The 17590-nt window shown below is 41.7% G+C and overlaps 1 protein-coding gene across 1 annotated transcript in view; it reads left to right on the top strand.

The window, feature by feature from the left end:
- Nucleotides 1-548: 548 nt before the first annotated feature.
- LOC306756382 (uncharacterized protein) overlaps nt 549-17590 on the top strand; it is a gene marked incomplete at its 5' end in the record, with an annotated part of 32954 nt that continues 15912 nt past the window's right edge. Inside the window, 12 exons of the mRNA XM_079241111.1 lie at nt 549-618; nt 1144-1203; nt 11886-13270; nt 14453-14740; nt 14848-14952; nt 15059-15177; nt 15328-15546; nt 15702-15789; nt 16164-16316; nt 16604-16701; nt 16989-17161; nt 17268-17384. Of these exons, the coding sequence (XP_079097237.1) occupies nt 549-618; nt 1144-1203; nt 11886-13270; nt 14453-14740; nt 14848-14952; nt 15059-15177; nt 15328-15546; nt 15702-15789; nt 16164-16316; nt 16604-16701; nt 16989-17161; nt 17268-17384 (2875 nt within the window). The remainder of the gene's footprint in view (nt 619-1143; nt 1204-11885; nt 13271-14452; nt 14741-14847; nt 14953-15058; nt 15178-15327; nt 15547-15701; nt 15790-16163; nt 16317-16603; nt 16702-16988; nt 17162-17267; nt 17385-17590) is intronic.

The raw sequence follows: 17590 nt of genomic DNA, 5'->3' as shown, positions 1-17590 counted from the left end.
ATAAGATACTTTAATATGGTCATTGTAAAATGATGCAACAAAAATGATGCTATGATTTTCATTCGTCCAGTCGCTTTAAAACTGGTAAACAGTGTTCTCGGTCTGACCCAGTCCTGAATCTTGTGTAGTGTTAGGTAAATAGTCCAATTATGCAAAACAGTACCAAGTCTAAAATCCACACACCCAGACCAAACTTAGTGAGTGTTACTGAACCACTGGCTGACCACATGTAACCCTACCACAGCTCAGCATGCTGTTACTTTGTATCATTGGGTTTGATCCACTGGCCAAAGTTTCCCCTTTTTTTTGGCACCAAAAACAATTTTAATCAACACAGAAAAACTGTAGCAAAACCTGGAAACCTTCACGAGTTCAGACATGACTCGATAGTGCAGTGATTGCCAACCAGTCTCCTTCACTTGGCTCTTCTGGCTTATTAATCATAAACAAAGATTTTACCAACCCTTGCTTCATATTTACGTCAGTCTTACAAATTTTGAATATGTATTTTCAATTTCTTTTTATTGCTGATTCTAAAGTCCCAAAAAATGAACAGCTTACCTCCACTACACATGCATGTACAACAGCGCCCCCGTGTGGAATCCACAAGAAACATTGGTAAATGAAATACACTAGTTTGTTCACATAAAACTAATAGCTGGACCAAACTTAAATATTTAATCCCATTCCTCTGATGGTGAAACACAGCAGCTCATCCCTGTAGGATCAGAATCAACCATGTGGAAGGAAACCCAAAATGCCTTGTCGCGTTTATGAGTTATGTTTGTGTTAAAATCGTGTTCTATAGCGTAGCCTATATAATTTCTCTTTTTAAACTAACCAGAGATCCACGAATTGGCTTTTGAGCAAAGCTGCCACCCCTGATCTCCACCCATCACTACTTACAGTGCTTCGTCATTGTAGCTGCGTCACCGCCTCTCTGTGGAAACCTGGTCGATAGTTTCCAACTTCACCTGAAGGCAAACAGCGAAATTACGGCATCGACCTGAAGTTGGAATACATACCCACAGGAGTCATCTGTCATTTCAGGTATGACTCGTTTTCTCAAGACACCGCGGCTGGTGTTATTACAGCACACCTTTTCTTAAACAATATATTTATTTTCTTCCCTTTCCTACACAGCAGCAGTTCGTGTGGAGTTCACTGCAACGTATTTAGGAGGATTATGTCAAACCCGACGAGGTCACAGATATTTGTGGTGCCAGCCAATATAGAAAATAAAGAGGCAGGGTGCTTAACCTACTGCAGCTTTTTCATTACAGAGTAAAACAAGAAGAAGCTAAAGACCTGAGATGCCTAAAGGATTCTTGTTAAGTTAACACCAGCACCTTAAATGCACCACAAACCAGAGTTCCAGTCGAACATAGAGCAGGAGTTCAATAAGAATTATGTGGTCATTAGTCTACATTTATCGTAGACTATGTTTTTGTTACTCTGTTTATTTAATATGCTTATCAATATGTATGACTATTACTTAAAATATGTCCCAGTTCTGCATTCTTTTAATTGCATGAACCTTACATAATGCCTTCTGGCAAACAGATTAATATGTATTCTGAACTAACACTGTTTTTCTGTCCTGCTTTTTGACCCTGTGTCACCATCTGGGGCTGCCCATGTGTTGTGCAATCGTCCTCTACATGAAAATAATGTGAGTATTAAACAAGATTTAATTTGCATGAAATGTGTTTTTTCTTAAACCTGAATGAAAGGCTCATTGATCTTTAGGCAGATGATTAAATGTTTTATCTTATTTCTGTTTGAGGTACCTCAGTCATGTTTGAACGCCGCAGGGAAAAAAGCCTTTAATTTCCAACCTTGACAGTTCATTTGAATATTTATGGTTGATCTGAACAAGATATGAGCAACGACACAAGGAGAAAAAAAATCATAATAAAAATGATAAATAGTCAGAGCTTTCTGCTAAAATGACAGCACGGTTGTTGTTGGACAGCTGGTCCCCGCAGCAAAGTCATTCTGGGAGGGGTGGGAGGACTGTGTCTCCCTGAGGCCTCAAACGCAAACACTTCATTATCTGTCATGAACACATGCTGATGCGTCCATAACCCTTATGCGATAAAGCAGAGTAAAATTAATAGGGGTTTCCTTTCACAACATATAATCAATACTGAAACTATTTTATGAACTTGGAATTTGATCTTTGTGCAGTTTTGACATAACGAGACTCATCATACACATTTACACAACTGTGCAATAAATTGAAAAGTTGTAGAGTGAAGAGGAGACAGTTTTATTTTGATGTGGAAAATAAAAAAGTGGATGTTTAAGGCATCTTGGTTACCAGTCCACAACACACAACATCAGCACAAATGATGAAAGTTTGCCTGCATGCTGTACTTACTCTCTCCACCAGGTGGCAGTGTAAACCAAGACAACCTGTCATTTACAGGCACGTCCGATGATCAAACACAATGCAGCATGGACTTAGTTGGCCTACAATGTCTGCCACAATTTGTTTATTGCACTGTGAGCCTCAAGGCATGCCATTGTGTACCTGAAAGAGCATGTTAAATCTCAGATGACATCCAGGCATGTAGAAGTATTTTTACTCCAGCTGGACTCAGTTTTACAACATCGGTGGATACAGACAGCAGTATTATTTGCTGCACAAAATGTGTCCCTTGTCCTTCTTTCTTTAGTAAGGTTTACCACAATTTAAATGTTAAATAGTAATGCACTGGTTGTATACATGTAATTTAAATCCTTTAAGGAGTGAGAGATTTCAAACTTAGGATAAAAACAAGGGGCACCGTGTCTGCTTGCAGAAAAGAGTGGAAACATGGCCCACTCCTGGTTCATTAATTCTTCATAACATAATGGTGCACTATGAATATTGATGCACAGTTACCATCCATCCCGTTAGTGCTCCTGAGAGCTCAGCACAAATAAACCTCTACAACCATCCCTCTGTCACACATGCAATCCAGTTTCATATTTAAAGCTGCACGTGTTGTTTCACATAAGGTTCAGAGGAGCGGCAACGCAGCGTGTCGGTCTCAAAATGTGAAAGCGATGAACTGGGTGGAAGTGGTGTGATGGGGATGTTATGTAATCACATAGTGATGATGCCAGAGAGGGATAAAGATGTTCCAAACAAACATAACCCCCGAGCACTCAGCTGGAGTAATGCACTGCAGCATCATATGTGTGTTTGCCTTTTAAACAAATGAGAAAGGGTGGCAGGGGAAGGAGCAAATTTGCGTCAGTGTTTTGGGTGTGTCTACTTTGTGAGGGCGAGGAATGTGTCGTCTCAGTGTCTGTGGGTTCCACGTTGTCACTGTCTCAAGGGACTGTGGGTCTGTAAGTGCTGCTTCTTCTCCTCCCCTCTGTGCTCTGTCTCTCTCTACCCTCTCCTGGGCCCAGCTTAACACCTGCTCCTTGCAGTAGGCACAGGGTTGGGCAGGGGTTTCTAAGCAACTAAATGCCTCCTCCTTATATTACCTACAAACAAAAGATGAAGCAAAATGAAAGCGACATTCTGCATTAATAATCTACATATAAAGTCTGTATTTTACGTTTTGTGTGTATCTTCCCTCCTGTTAATGCTTTAGTAAATGTTTAACACCACCGGTTAGTGTGCTGCTCCACTGCAGCTGAGGTCACTTTGATCAAAGTCTAAGCAAGTGGATACAACACAGCTGAGTCATATTGTCTTTCTACATGCAATTTGGCTTCTCTAACTTTGGAGTTTATTGCCTTCAAAGTCTTTGGATAATATGGAATAACTGAAACTGGTAAGATTTCCTCCTAAATGAATAGCAAGTGAATAGCTTAGTAATGACCTGGCACTGGCTGACATGCCACATGATGGTGCCTTATCCTGTGTTGTAAAGAGAATAATGAACCCCTTTACTCCAACCGCCCCCCCCCCCCCCCCCCCCCCCCCCCCCTCACCTCCCTTTGCCTATAAGCCTTATGTCCCTAATGGGGTCAGGCAGATGGGTGGGGACCATGCCGGGCTTCATAAAGACAGCTAGTGTGTATGTGTGTGCACATGATCAGACACATATGTTTGTTTTTTCTTATTTGAGCATGTTTGGCATCACATTTTCCTTTTTCTTTACTCATTAATGCCAGGCTGCATATCTTTCAGTATCCGACTAATTGGGTAAAGGACCCAATGGGGCCTAAAAGGCTCAGAGAAAGGAGTATCACTGTCTCTCTTTGTGCTTCCCTCCTGTTTCTGGACATTGCACTCTGTTAATGATTGCTCTCCAGCCAGCCATGCTCTTTGAGACTTTTGTAGAGCTACTCAGGGTGCTTTATTAAAAAATAAACTGATGAGCTGCAAGAGAAAAAATAAGATCAGTTGAGGAATTTTAGGAGCATCCGCCGTTTTTCAGGCTTAATATAGCTTCACATTTTTATATACATGTTAAACTTACACCTGCATTCCTGATTAACACAGGATGATATACACCTAAAGCCAACGCCGGATTATCTAGTGGGCATTATGGACACGGGCCCAGGGGCCCACACCCAATGGGGGCCCATGTAGGATATACACCAGCAGTTTGGAAATTAAACAAAAATGTATATAATAGCCAGATAGTTACACCACAGCGTTGAGTGTATTTCTGCTGGTACCACTGGTTAAGAGATGTTAGAAATGTCATTCACAGTTTTTACAATGTTATTGTGTGGAACGGGCCCCCTGGAACACTCTGGGCCCAGGGGCCTCTGCACTTTTAATCCGGCGCTGCCTAAAGCAGTTCGTATCAGAATGGCCTAAAAGTTGTGTATGGCCTCCATCCCTCCATGTGAGACACGCTGCTCGGCTGCAACTCCAGCCTCACCGCCAGACTCCACCCCTTTACGAGCATCGGACACCTTCAGCTCAACAAAGCATGTGCCGCTTGGAAACATTGTATCTCATCTGAACGTGCGGAATATCGCAATTTTTGACGGATTTTTGCGCTGTTTTCTTCCCCCCTGATGCTAAACCTAGAGTAGGTAAGCCGAATTTAAAGATGTATCCTTGCGGGGCGGCGGAGGCGAGTCAGTGTTTGTTTTGTTGAGCATTCGGCGCCATTTTCATACACGAATTGTTTAAATACCCTGGCACGCTGGTCCGACACAGCCCCCAACGGTTTTGCTGCTAAATATAGAAAAAAAGGTTGAAGATATAAGGTGTTTTAGCCTCTGTTATCACAGCACCCTTTCCCCCCCCCTAGCTGTTTTAAATTTTTATCCTTTATATTATCGTGTTTGTAGTTGGGAAAAAAACCCAATATGAGACTTGAAGCATGTTATTGCATGGAAAAGTAGTCCCAACTTGCGGAGGCAGCTATGTGTTTTTTTTTTTTCTACATGGATTATTCGGTTTTTTTTGTGTTTAAAATAGAGAGAGAGTGAGAAGAGAATAGACACACCAGGAAAAATACTAAAAGCCTTCACTTTGCAAGTTTATATAGCCAGTTTTCTCCTTTCAAGCTTTTAAACCTGATGTTTTAACATCAATCACATTTTAGAAGAGTGAGAATCCTGACGGACTTTCATTTGTTTCAAAAAAGTTCATGTTGCTGATGATGCACCTGTGTCTCTTCATGCTCAGATGTTTATGGTCCCCTTTTGTGAGATGTATCACAGCCACTTCTAAGAATATGGAAGCTCAGATAACCCATTCAATGTTGTTGTCCCCCTCCCCATGCAGCTCCGCTTTTGCATTTGATTTTCTGCTTGACATCTTTTGCTTTACCCCCCTGAGGGTTTCTATAGGTTAAAAATACACATCTTCACTGAAGGGGCATATGCGAATGTGTTTTGTCCTGCATGCACACACTCCAGAGAAACTCATCCAATAAGCCTCATCTCCATTGATGATACTGCTGAATATATATAGTCAGATAATCTTTCGTGAAGAGCTGCAGATATGACGTAGGGAGGATGAGGGAGAAGAGACCGAGGCAGCTTTAATGCAGCAGAACTGGAAAGTGCTTGCACGAGCCACAGAAGTAAACACAATGGTTAAAACAATTACAGAGATGAGATTTAGGCGCTCAGGGGTCTCCTCCACCCTTTACAGCTGAGCCAGTTGTTTATTGAAGACACTGAGCTACTGAAGGGATGTCGAAGGATGTTTTTGGCTCTGCTGTGTAAAGAGTGAGGTCATTGAGGTCCCAGAGGAGCTTGCTGGCATAATCCTCTTTTGGGAGTAATGATGCATCCGTACAGTTAGACTACTACTCTGTTGTGTGAACATAACTAAATGGGTGACGGCACACATGCTTCAAAGGCTTCTGCTTGGTTTTTTTTTTTATGAAGGAAAATGTGGATTAAAACAGCTTTAATACCAAATGACAGTCAGATTTTTCATAATCTTTTCACGGATAATTGTAAAATAGAATTCTAGCATTATTTTATAGAAAACTTAATATGCATCATATTAACATTTAAAGTACTTAAACTCTGAAAGCTTTCCACACCGATCTCATATTTGCAGCGTAACATCGCCTTGAGCTGTAATGAGCAGACAAACAGTTCCTTCAATGAGCTTTTTTGGCTGAAGTGATGCTTGAAATGGATTCAGAATTGCTTTCAGGGCAGCCACAGTAAATCAATCATGGCACTTCATTCTTTTCCCATATCACCTCATGTTACAGCATCAGGCCTACAGACCATCTGTGCATATTGATTAGTTTAGAACTGAGTTTGGGATTGGCTTACCGAGAGAACTAAAGGTGTGTTCCTGCAAGATGTATGTAGTGTTAGAGCTTTTGTCCGTCCCTTAAACACAAGTAATTCTGTGTAATCACCATGTTGCTGGGCAGGTTAGTGTGTTGACCGAACATACACACAGTTTGAACTGCGCACGTGTTCGCGCGTGTGTGTGACATGTGTGTTTGTGTCTGTGTTTACTTAGAAGAGTAATAGTAGCCTCTGTGTGTGGCCGCGGGGCAGATATATCCGCTTTCATTTCATTTCTGTTGATTTTCAGTCAGGTAGGCGGGGCTCCGCATAAAACCATGAATCAGCACAGCGGATCACCACCGCCAGGCTTTCTTTACCAACCACACACACAGACACACAAACAGATGCACACACACCCATACACACGGACAATCATAGTGGAGGGAGACAGTGAGCTAGATACTGCAGGCAGGTAGGTAGATAGAGATAATCTCAGTTGGTCACTTGGGGGATGATTAACTCTAAACTCCTGATAATTCCTTAATCCTACTCTCAGTGGCCAGGAAACATGCATTCTTTATGTTCTAGTGTTCATAACACCTTAGATAGACCTTATTTTTCCAGTCTTTGATGCAGGTCAGCGTATGCATGCCAAGCAAATAAAAATCTGTCTCTACTTTTTTCATTTTTTGAATTTTCCTAAAAAGGCCAAATGTCGTCATGTGAGCATTTGCGAGTGTGCACACGTGTGCACATGTGCACAAGTGCACTGTGTGCAGTAAACTGTGAACCAAAATAGAAATGAGCTGGTCTGTAAAGGCCAACTAATGAGTCCCTGAATCTTGCGTGCATGTTGCTATTTATATACTGTACCTCCTCCTCCTCTCTCCAGGCTCTTCTTCATTCAGCCCTCTCCTTTGATTTTGTTCCATGCACAGATGTACAGCAGCAGCACTGCAGCATCACTGGCAAAAAAAAACTCCAGACATTTGTATCAAGGCCATTTTAAAAAACAGGATGCATGGATAATGAAGGAATTGTCATTAGACATTCTTCTACTTATTTTCCCCCTGTAATGTGAGTAATATATGTGAACAGATTGATAGAATTAAATCACATCTTGTCGCATACCAAGTTATCCTCTTACGGGAATATTAAATTTGATTAAAAGCACTAGAAACCACAAACAAAACCCACATTGAATTCCTCTTCCAGTGTTTGCACCTGATCCTCGTGAGTTCCCTCCTCCTAGAGGGTGGCCTACTTCATCCATAATTTAGCTCATTACCGGTGCTAATTGTGTGGTATTTAGAGCAGGACATTTTTTTTTCCCTAACAGCACCGAAATATTTCATGTAATTGCCTCAACAATACTAAAGTTAGAGGAAATATCTGTCATGTTAAGAGAGATAGATTGGCATGTCGAGACATGTTTTGATGTGGCTGCGACCTCCTCAGCTTGCCACCATGCGTGTTCGCCCTGCTCAGCTGGCTGTTAGCAGAGATGTTAGATGGGCAACGCAAAATGGAGGAGGCAGCAGACACAAGCTCAGCTGGTCCATTAGGAGCATGTCTGTTCCCTGACAATCAGAACTGAGATGACGGAGCATTAAAACACCCAGAGGAGGCTGTGAGCATCGATGCATAAAGGTGTGTGCATTTGTGTGTATGTGGTGACCTAGGGAATAGACCTATTGGGGGGGTCTTGTGGGGGGGAAGGGTAGGCAGGATTAGTAATAGAGTGCTGCACAGTTATTGGTCACTGGACACAAACAATGGGAGGGCTAAAGAGGATTTGGCCTATTTGCGTACCCCCTCCTCCTCTCCTGCTGTCCTGTAGTGCCAGTGGGAAGTGTATGGTATAGAGATCCTGGATGCACCCTTTGGGACAGCCCTGTACATCTGGAAGATTGGCCTGTCTGCTTGTCTGGCATTTTTCCTCCCTCCCCCATCACAGACTGGGGTGGGACTTGAACTACATATGGAAGAGACAAACGCAGCCACATTACTTACCGATTAGACAAGGTTGGACATGATGCATATCTGTAGAGAATGGATTTGGTTTTGAGGCGCTGTAACTGAAATTTCACTTGCATAACACCTACCTAATCAGCCGAGTGGAGAATTTTCAACGTCCCATATCTGCCAAATTAATAAATCTAAATGTTATGCATTCTGTCTTAAGGTTCTGAGCTGTAAATCACTTTACTGTTTGATAGCAAATTAGTCAAGTATTTTAAATTAGCTGCAGCCTTCATATTTGTAGAATATGTCTTTAATCACAACATGATTAAAAATAAGAAAAACACAACATTTGATCATATTGCACATTTAAATAACTAATTTCACAAAATAAATTTGCTTCAGACATTTTGGTCCGTGTGTCTGATTTGGTGTAGATTTTCTGGAAAGTTATATATAATATAATAGAAACTGGAAATTCACATTAGCAAACCAAGGAATGTTACCAACAGATTGTCTTTTTATCATCATGCTGCCTGGTTCCTGTGTGTCAGATGACTTGTGCAGGTGCATGTGTGTGATATGAAGAGCCGGGTTTGCTTGGTGAGGATGACCCAGGTGGTGCTAATGGGTCAAAACAGATCAGAATGCTTCCTTTGTTTCACTGAGATTTAATGAGTCTGTGATTGGCTGTCAGCATTCTTCAACAAGGAATGCTTTTGTGTATGAAATGACGTGTTTGTATGTGTGAGAGCTGGCCTTGAACTGGATTATAATCTGTGAGTGGTAGTTTGCTTTATAGAAGTTTGTCATGCCACTATGAGAATTATGTCTTAAAACAGCAATGTAGATGACTGTATAAAGGTTATTTATGACAAATCTTTCTTGATTATATTGCAAGTGAAAGTGAAAATAATAAGTTGGAGTCTGTAGCATTAAAATATATTTTTCTTTTTGTTAGTCCAGTTGTGTGTGTGTGATAAAAAAAAATTGAATTATTTTTTTCTGTCAGTATAATCAAGCCTAGACATGATTTTTTATTATGAGAAGTAAGCCATCCAGTTTAAAAAAAAAATCACACATGCACTGCTTTCCATTAATGTCGTGGTGACTGAGCATGTTCATGACATGTTTTGTAGCTGTGCACAAATATGAACCAATGCTGTCGCATTAGCAGGCAGACATGCACAGTAGAGGGGATTTGTTTCAATGTATCATGAACTGTTTGGGGGAATCCAACAGTTTGTTTCAATACTAAATAAATAACAATATTGTTTAAATGCTCCTCCTTAAAGGTGTTTTACAGCCTGAGTCCAGTGAGCTGCAACTGAAGTTTGTGCTCTCTATCCAACCATAGATCAATGTTTGCAGCTGCTCCAACTGGGGGGAATTTGGGGGAATATTGTTGCAATATTGCCCCTGACAGGTTTTCCATATGCTCCTGCTTACCTCTGGCTGATTGGTTTGGTTCCACCCTCTGCTGCTTATTGTTATTGCTAAACATTACATTTTATAGCATAACAAGACATTATAAGAAATTTTTAAATAATAGTTTTGTGTCATGCTGCAGTTTTACTTGTTTCAAACAGCAGTGGCAGTGTGGAGAAGGTGTCCTCAGCTGGCGTATCGTCATGTTTGTCTCAAGTTGGTAACAACTGCTCTGTAGCTGAGGTGAAAATAAACCCAAAAGGAGATCCAATACCGATATCTGAAATTTGAATGTCTGCCGATACCGATATTTGCCAAAACCACATCTGTTTATGTGAACATTAATGTGACTATGGTTATTATTGCTGTTACAACTGTGTAAGATTTCATTAGGTTGTAATATATTACCCATCCTTTGTGAAGTTACCTCACCAATACAAATATAACATTACAGATCTAACAATTTCAACAAGTTTTATTTCAATTTGGCACATTTTACCTAAATACTGCTATAAATGTGTAGTTTTGAAACAAAGATCTAACTCTAGTGTAACAAAAAAGTCACATTCAAACATTCAAGGCATTTATTTCTTTTAAAACAGGTCCGAAGCATGTCATCAAACACATCTGCCCTAGCTTGACTAGTGTGGTATTGAGTATCGGTTGTGGTACACTTTTATTAATATCAAGTACGAGTACACACGCTTGGCATTGCATCTCTACAATGGACTGGCAACCTGTCCAGGGTTACATTGCCCATCACCGGCTAATTGGTGGGGTAAAGCCTGTTACATACTCCACGAGAAGCAAGAACTGAGTTCTTGTTGCTGCAAGAACAAGAAAAAAACGTCTTGTTCGGCAGTCCATACATACTCCACGTGAAGCACGTCTGCAGCGGGGAGGGATCACTACGGGGGACAGATGTCTGCTTTATGTGCAATGAACCAGGTTGTTACCTCCGCCGCGGAGGTTGTTTTCCACGGCGTCTTTTTGCTTAAGATAACTTAAAAGGTTACGGAGGGATTTTATAAATATTTCAAGAATTGTTGCAAATGTAAAAATGAAGAACTGATTAAATCTTGGTGGTGATCAGGATCACCGTTTGGATCCAGGAATGTTTTAAAAGGATTCTTAAACATTGTGCTTGGTGGAGGTTTCCGCTCTCCGAGTTTCTAGTTTCATATTTAACGAGCAGCTTCGTCCGTGGCAGGGCAGGTCGTGCACGCGGCTGGGTCAGAGTGTTTTATTGCCACATGTAGAAATGTTCGTACTTTCTCACCACCTCGATCAGCTGTTTTATCAAAACAATCCGTTTTGCCGGCAACAGCAAAAACACGGAAGCAGCAACTCCGCTTCATGCTTTCTCCATGTTAACCACGCCCACCTCCAATGTCCGACCAATCACACAATACTTCTCGCAGCCCTTCAAGAAAAAAGTTCTGCCAGCCCGATGTGTCAGGGACTGTCCTCAAACACGTCCACGAGAACAAAATGACGTCATTTTCTTCTCGGAGCCTCGGGAACAAGAAAAAAAGTTCTCGCTTCTCGTGGAGTATGTAACAGGCTTAAGCCTCAGCTCACACACAATCCGGAATTGTGACTCAATAAAGATTAACCTTTCCATCACTTTCACAGGGATGAATAGAAAATGTGTGAATGACTTAATGTCATTGTTTTAACTGATGAAGCGATTAAGTTTACACACCTCATGTGTAAAAAGTGCTGAATAGTTAGCTTTTCCCATTGGTTGTGATCAGCACTGTGACTTTTCTTCATCTCTGACTTCTTTCTGTTCTCCTTACCAGTGGCTACCATGACAACAGAGGCAAGCGCTGTGAGTGAGGCAGAAACTGAGGGCAAGCAGAAGACCAGCAGTGCAGCCCTTGAACCTGAACCAGAGAATAAGCAGAAGCAGGAAGCGGCAACATCTGAGCAGGAGGGGGAGCAGTCGAGCAAGAAGGCCCAGGAGCAGGTTGCTGAACCTGGGCGGGTGGATGCAGCTACCTCCCCTGAGGAGGAGCAGCTGAAGCCTCGTACAAGAACCTCTGCTGGCAAAGGCCTCTCTCGCCTCTTCTCCTCTTTCCTGAAACGTCGCTCGCAGTGCTCTGAGGGCGAGGGGTTCGAGGCAGAGAAAGCCAGGGACGAAATAGAGGAGAAAGCTGACAAGGCAGAAGAAGAGAAGGTGGAAGAGGTGAAAAGTGGAGAAAAGGAGACTAAAGCAGTGGAGGAGAAATCCGATGTCAAAGAAGTTAAAAAGAAAGAAGAAGAGAAAACAGAGCAGATAGAAGACAAGAAGAAGGTGGAGGAAAAGGTCGAGAAGAAGGGCAGTAAAAAGAAAAAGAAAGAGGCAAAGAAAAAAGCCGAAGAAAAGAATGAGGAGAAAGTGAAAAAGGACGATACAAAAAAAGAGGAAGAAAAGCCAGAAAAGAAAGAAGAGGAAAATGAGGAAGAGAAGGCAAAGCAGACAGTAGAAAAGGGGGAGGCTAAAGCCGAGACAAAAGAAGAAGAAAAGAAGGAGGCTGCTGAGGTTAAAGAGAAAGCAGCAGAAGCTGGAAAGAAAGAGGAAGAAAAAGTTGATAAGAAGTTGGCAAAGAAAAAAGAAAAGGAGGAAAAAGTAAAGAAGAGGGAAGAGGAAAAGGCAAAAAGGAAAGCAGAGGAGGAAGAAAGGGTAAGAAAGAGAGAGGAAGAGAAAGCAAAGAGGAGAGAAGAAGAAAAGGCCAGAGAGGCAGAGAAGGCGAAAAAGAAAGAAGAAGAGAAGGCAAGAGAGGCTGAAAAGACAAAAAAGAAAGAAGAAGAAAAGGCCAAGAAGAAGGAGGAGGAAAAGGTGAAAGAAGAGAAGGCTAAAAAGAAGGAAGAGGAGAAAACAAAAGAAGAAAAGGCTAAAAAGGAGGAGGAGAAAGCAAAAGAAGAGAAGGAAAAGAAGAAAGAAGAGGACAAACCAAAAGAGGAGGAGAAGGTGAACGAAGAGGCGAAAAACAAGGAAAAAGACAAAGAGGAAGGACAGACTGAAGAAAAACAGCAAAAAGGAGAGGAAAAGGGGAAGAAAAAAGAGAAAGGAAAGAACAAAGGAAAGAAGGAGGAGAAGGAGGTGAAAGCAGGAGTTGAGCAGGTGAAAGCACCGATTGCTGCTCCGGAGCCGGAGCTTAAAACTGAGCCAGACACCGAACAGGCTCCTGATCAGCACTCAGTAAGCAGCACGGACACACAGGTGAGTGACTGCTGGCTGGATTACACTCAGCTGTGGACTTCCACCCAGTTACACAGATTTTACACACCATGGACACAGACTTGTCTTTTTATGGAACACATGAATAAAAATCAATCATAGCAAAAGTTCTGACTAATAATAACAACAGCTACTTAGCTGATTTATTCACTGCTGTAGGAAACGACCGTGTCATTTTGAAGAAAGGAGAGATGCTGAGAGTGCATCGTGTAGGTGATGGGGACCAGCAGGTTGTCTAGTGGGAACAGTAGCAGAGGAGTTGTAGGTCATTAACATCGTAGGAAACAAAAGCTGCACAACACCATCCTAGTTTCCATTTGGTCTATATATTCTGTGTATTTACAGAATATTGGAGAAGTATTTGCACATGAATGCTGTATTTCAAGTCTGCACAGTCAGTAAATAGGAAGTTATGCACCTGAGTCTGTAGACATGCAAATGATAAAACCAATGTTACCAGTGACTATTGGGTGAAGGGTGGATTGACATTTTTGTGTCTGAAAGTTCGGTTAAACTGGAGTCAGGAGATGGTGTAGGGATGGGAGATGAACAGAAGCATTCGGCCTAAGAAATTCACCTAAAAGGATCTTAAAAGTGCATGAATACATATATATAAAAAAAATTAGGATAATAGCTGGTGGGAAAAAAACAGAACTTTTTTAAAGGTGCTTAATGGCTGCTGTTGCCAATGTCAATGTCAGGTTGATTCCAGGTCGTCACTGCTTCCAATCCAGATGATATAACATTAAGTACATTGTCTTTGTGTGGTAAACTTGCTGGATATTTAATGAATGGAACCATGCAATAGTATAATCAGGCTACATAAAAAGCAAGCAAAACAACAATGTTTTTATAAATTCATGCGGCTTGTTGTAGTATAGTGCAAGAACCCTTTTTTTTCTCTCCAATGAATTTTTTATCATGTGGTTGCTGGTTCAGCAGAAGTAACTGAGGATTCCAGCTAAAAGCTTAGTTTTTTGGGGGGAAAAAAGTGATACTCAGCTCTGAGCAAAAGCACTATTAACTATTATCAGCTGGATATTTGATGTTTACCATTGTGTAATGTTATCTCCGGTGCTGTCCTGTTTGTACTTTCTTTGCATTGCACCCCCCCTATCCTGAGTATTTGACACATTTGCGAATGTCTCGTGTGAACTCCATTAGCCCGCTCCAGAGGAGCAGAAGGAAGAATCTGAGATAAAGAAAGAGCCCGAAGTAACAGAAGAAGTGAAAAAAGAGGACACAGAGAAGGAGGAGGGGGAACCGGCAGAAAAGGTGGAGGCGACCAAAGGCGAGGAAAAGGCAACAGAACAGCAGGCAAAGAAAGAGAAGCCAGCAAAAGAAAAGAAGACAGAAAAGAAGGCAGAGGAGGCCAAAGGCCCCAAGCGTCAGAAAATCATGCAGTGCAAAGTCACCTTACTGGACGACACTCAGTTTGAGTGTGAACTTGATGTAAGAATCTCACCAAATTTCCTTGATAACATATTCTTCATGTTCTGTTGTTTGACTAAAACAGTTTTGGTGACTAAAGGATCTCTGTCTGCTTCTTTATTATTCAGAAACATGCTAAAGGCCAAGAGCTTTTGACAAAAGTGTGCGACCATGTCAACCTTCTGGAGAAGGATTACTTTGGCCTTGCTAACTGGGAAACGCCAACCAGCAAGGTGGGCTGGCTGTTCTTGTGTTGTTTTAGCTATTCTTTAATAGCAAAGTTGCATGAGGAGCAAATGTGTGCTGAGCGGTGCTTCTTTTTTCTCCTATTTCCTGCAGACATGGCTGGAACCCACCAAAGAGATCCGGAAGCAGGTTTCAGGTGCTGTCTATGAGTTTACATTCAACGTGAAGTTCTATCCTCCTGATCCAGCACAGCTGACCGAAGATCTCACCAGGTAAATGTTCATTACAGACAAAGCTAAATTAGTTATTTTTCATTAAAGGATTTATATTTTGCAAGCATATTTGAAAATAGTTTAATCAAAAACAAATATTTTTTCTGTAATCATCGTTTTCATTTAATTATAACTTCATTTTTTCTGCAGGTACTTCCTGTGTCTCCAGTTGAGGAAGGATATCATGCGTGGAGTTCTTCCTTGTTCCTTTGTGACACTGTCCCTGCTGGGCTCTTACACAGCCCAGTCCGAGCTGGGAGAATACGACCCGGAGGTTCACGGGTCAGACTATCTCAAAGATCTGAGCCTGGCTCCTGGACAGAACAAAGAGCTGGAGGAGAAAGTGATGGAGCTGCACCGTACTTACAGGTTAGTGAAGGCATTGGAAACTGATTGGATCAATTAAGACTTCTAAACACAAAGAGCAGCTGAGCCGAACTGGAAACCTGTTTTTGTTTATTTACTTGCAGACAATGTAATCTGGATGTGACAAAGGGTCATGCCTTTGTATTTTGTGTGTCCAGGTCAATGAGCCCAGCCCAAGCAGACATGCTGTTCCTGGAAAATGCCAAGAAACTTGCCATGTATGGGGTTGATCTGCACCAAGCTAAGGTGGATATTACTTTCTTTTATTTCTATTTTTGATCTTTTTTTGCCCCAAATGTTTGTCCCTGTTGGGATAAATATTTTGCAGTTTAAATGAAGGCTTTTCCTGAAAATCCTGAGATATTCTAAGTCCAGATTTCCTGTTGTGTTTCACATGCTTACCATTATTTTACAATGGCATGCTTGTAATGCAGCAGTAGCAAATTAAATGACAAAATTGATGTCATCCCCCCCCTTACAGAATAAAAGAAAGATTAATAACAAACCCCATGACACCGAACTGTTTGATTGTATGAGAAAGGCTGCCTCCCAGTGACCGTGTGTTGTAAGTGCAGGAAGATGACAATGGTGCGACGCCATAATCCCGTTTTTACATGCAGGATCTTGACGGCGTCGACATCACGCTGGGGGTTTGCTCCAGCGGTCTGATGGTTTACAAGGACAAACTTCGAATCAACCGTTTCCCTTGGCCTAAAGTGCTCAAGATCTCCTACAAACGAAGCAGCTTCTTTATTAAAATCCGACCATCAGAGGTAAATCTCAAACATTCATTGTGTTCAGTTTTTCTACCTGTTTGGAAGCCCAAATTTAGTAAATAAAAATATTCCTAATCTAATCCTGAATACTTGCTGTCCTTGCTTTGAAAGTGTATACATTTTATCAGTCGTCTACAGTTATAAACACGAGTCATTCCTTTAGTAATACACATATTGTGAGTATAATTTTCTGAAAAAAAGTGTTTCAGATTTTTGTTTGTTGCAGAATAATGTCCTTGACATGAAGTTTTTCAACCATTTTTCATCTGTTTCCTCACATTTAGCAAGAGCAGTACGAGAGCACCATTGGCTTCAAACTGCCCAACTACAAAGCCTCAAAGAAGCTGTGGAAAGTTTGCGTTGAACATCACACCTTCTTCAGGTAAAACCGTGTTGCTCTTCTGTAATTCAGAATGACACCTGCTTGGCAACAGGAGGTCATTCTCAGGTTGTCTTCATTGCACCGTAAAGCTGACATTGGCTCTGCAAATGAAAAGCTACACACCAATGGTTCCAACCTTGCTATTATACCTTTAGGTTTTTGTCTGCTCATTAAGATGAGCTTTGTGTTGTTCACTTTTTTAGATAAGAATCTATCGACAATGTTGACTCTCTGGCGTGGATGAGATTAAATGGTCTTATTGATTCTGTGATGTACCTCCTGCTTAGGGTTTCCACAGTGGAGCCTCCTTCATCCCGCCGATTCCTCATCTTGGGCTCCAAGTTTCGATACAGTGGTCGCACTCAGGCCCAGACCCGCCAGGCGAGCTCCATGATCGACCGCCCAGCCCCTCGCTTTGCACGCTCTGCAAGCAAGAGGCTGTCTCGTAACCTAGACGGAGGTATGGACAAGTTTTTGATTTAAAATCCTATTTTGTTTTGTTGTTTTTTTCTTGCAATAGACCTTGAGTTTGACAAACTTTTTTCTGGCATCTTTTACTTTTGCAGCTGGAGAGGAAACTCTCCAGTTTCTGCAGCAGCTTTCAGCATCAGCCAGGTCTGAGACTGATGATTGGTCGTTAATGATGGCACTTGACAAACCTCAGCCTTCTGTTGTATTCCCAGGTACCAGGCGATGCGTGGAACCATTCACAATGCCTTCTGGCATATTTCTAACTCACTGGTCGCTTGCTGTTCCATAACACCCTCATCTGTTCCGGTTCATTTGCTTTCATGCCCTTAAACTTTTGAAAATTTCGCTTTGCATTGTGCTCAACATGTCAGGAAGACGGCATGCATCGCTGCAGGACGCAGACTAAATCCTTCCTTTA

This window comes from Telmatherina bonti (genome assembly GCF_933228915.1).
Source record: "Telmatherina bonti genome assembly, chromosome: 5".
Classification (NCBI taxonomy): domain Eukaryota; kingdom Metazoa; phylum Chordata; class Actinopteri; order Atheriniformes; family Telmatherinidae; genus Telmatherina; species Telmatherina bonti.
Note: the sequence above shows the minus strand (reverse complement) of the source record. Positions and strands in the feature narration are given on the sequence as shown.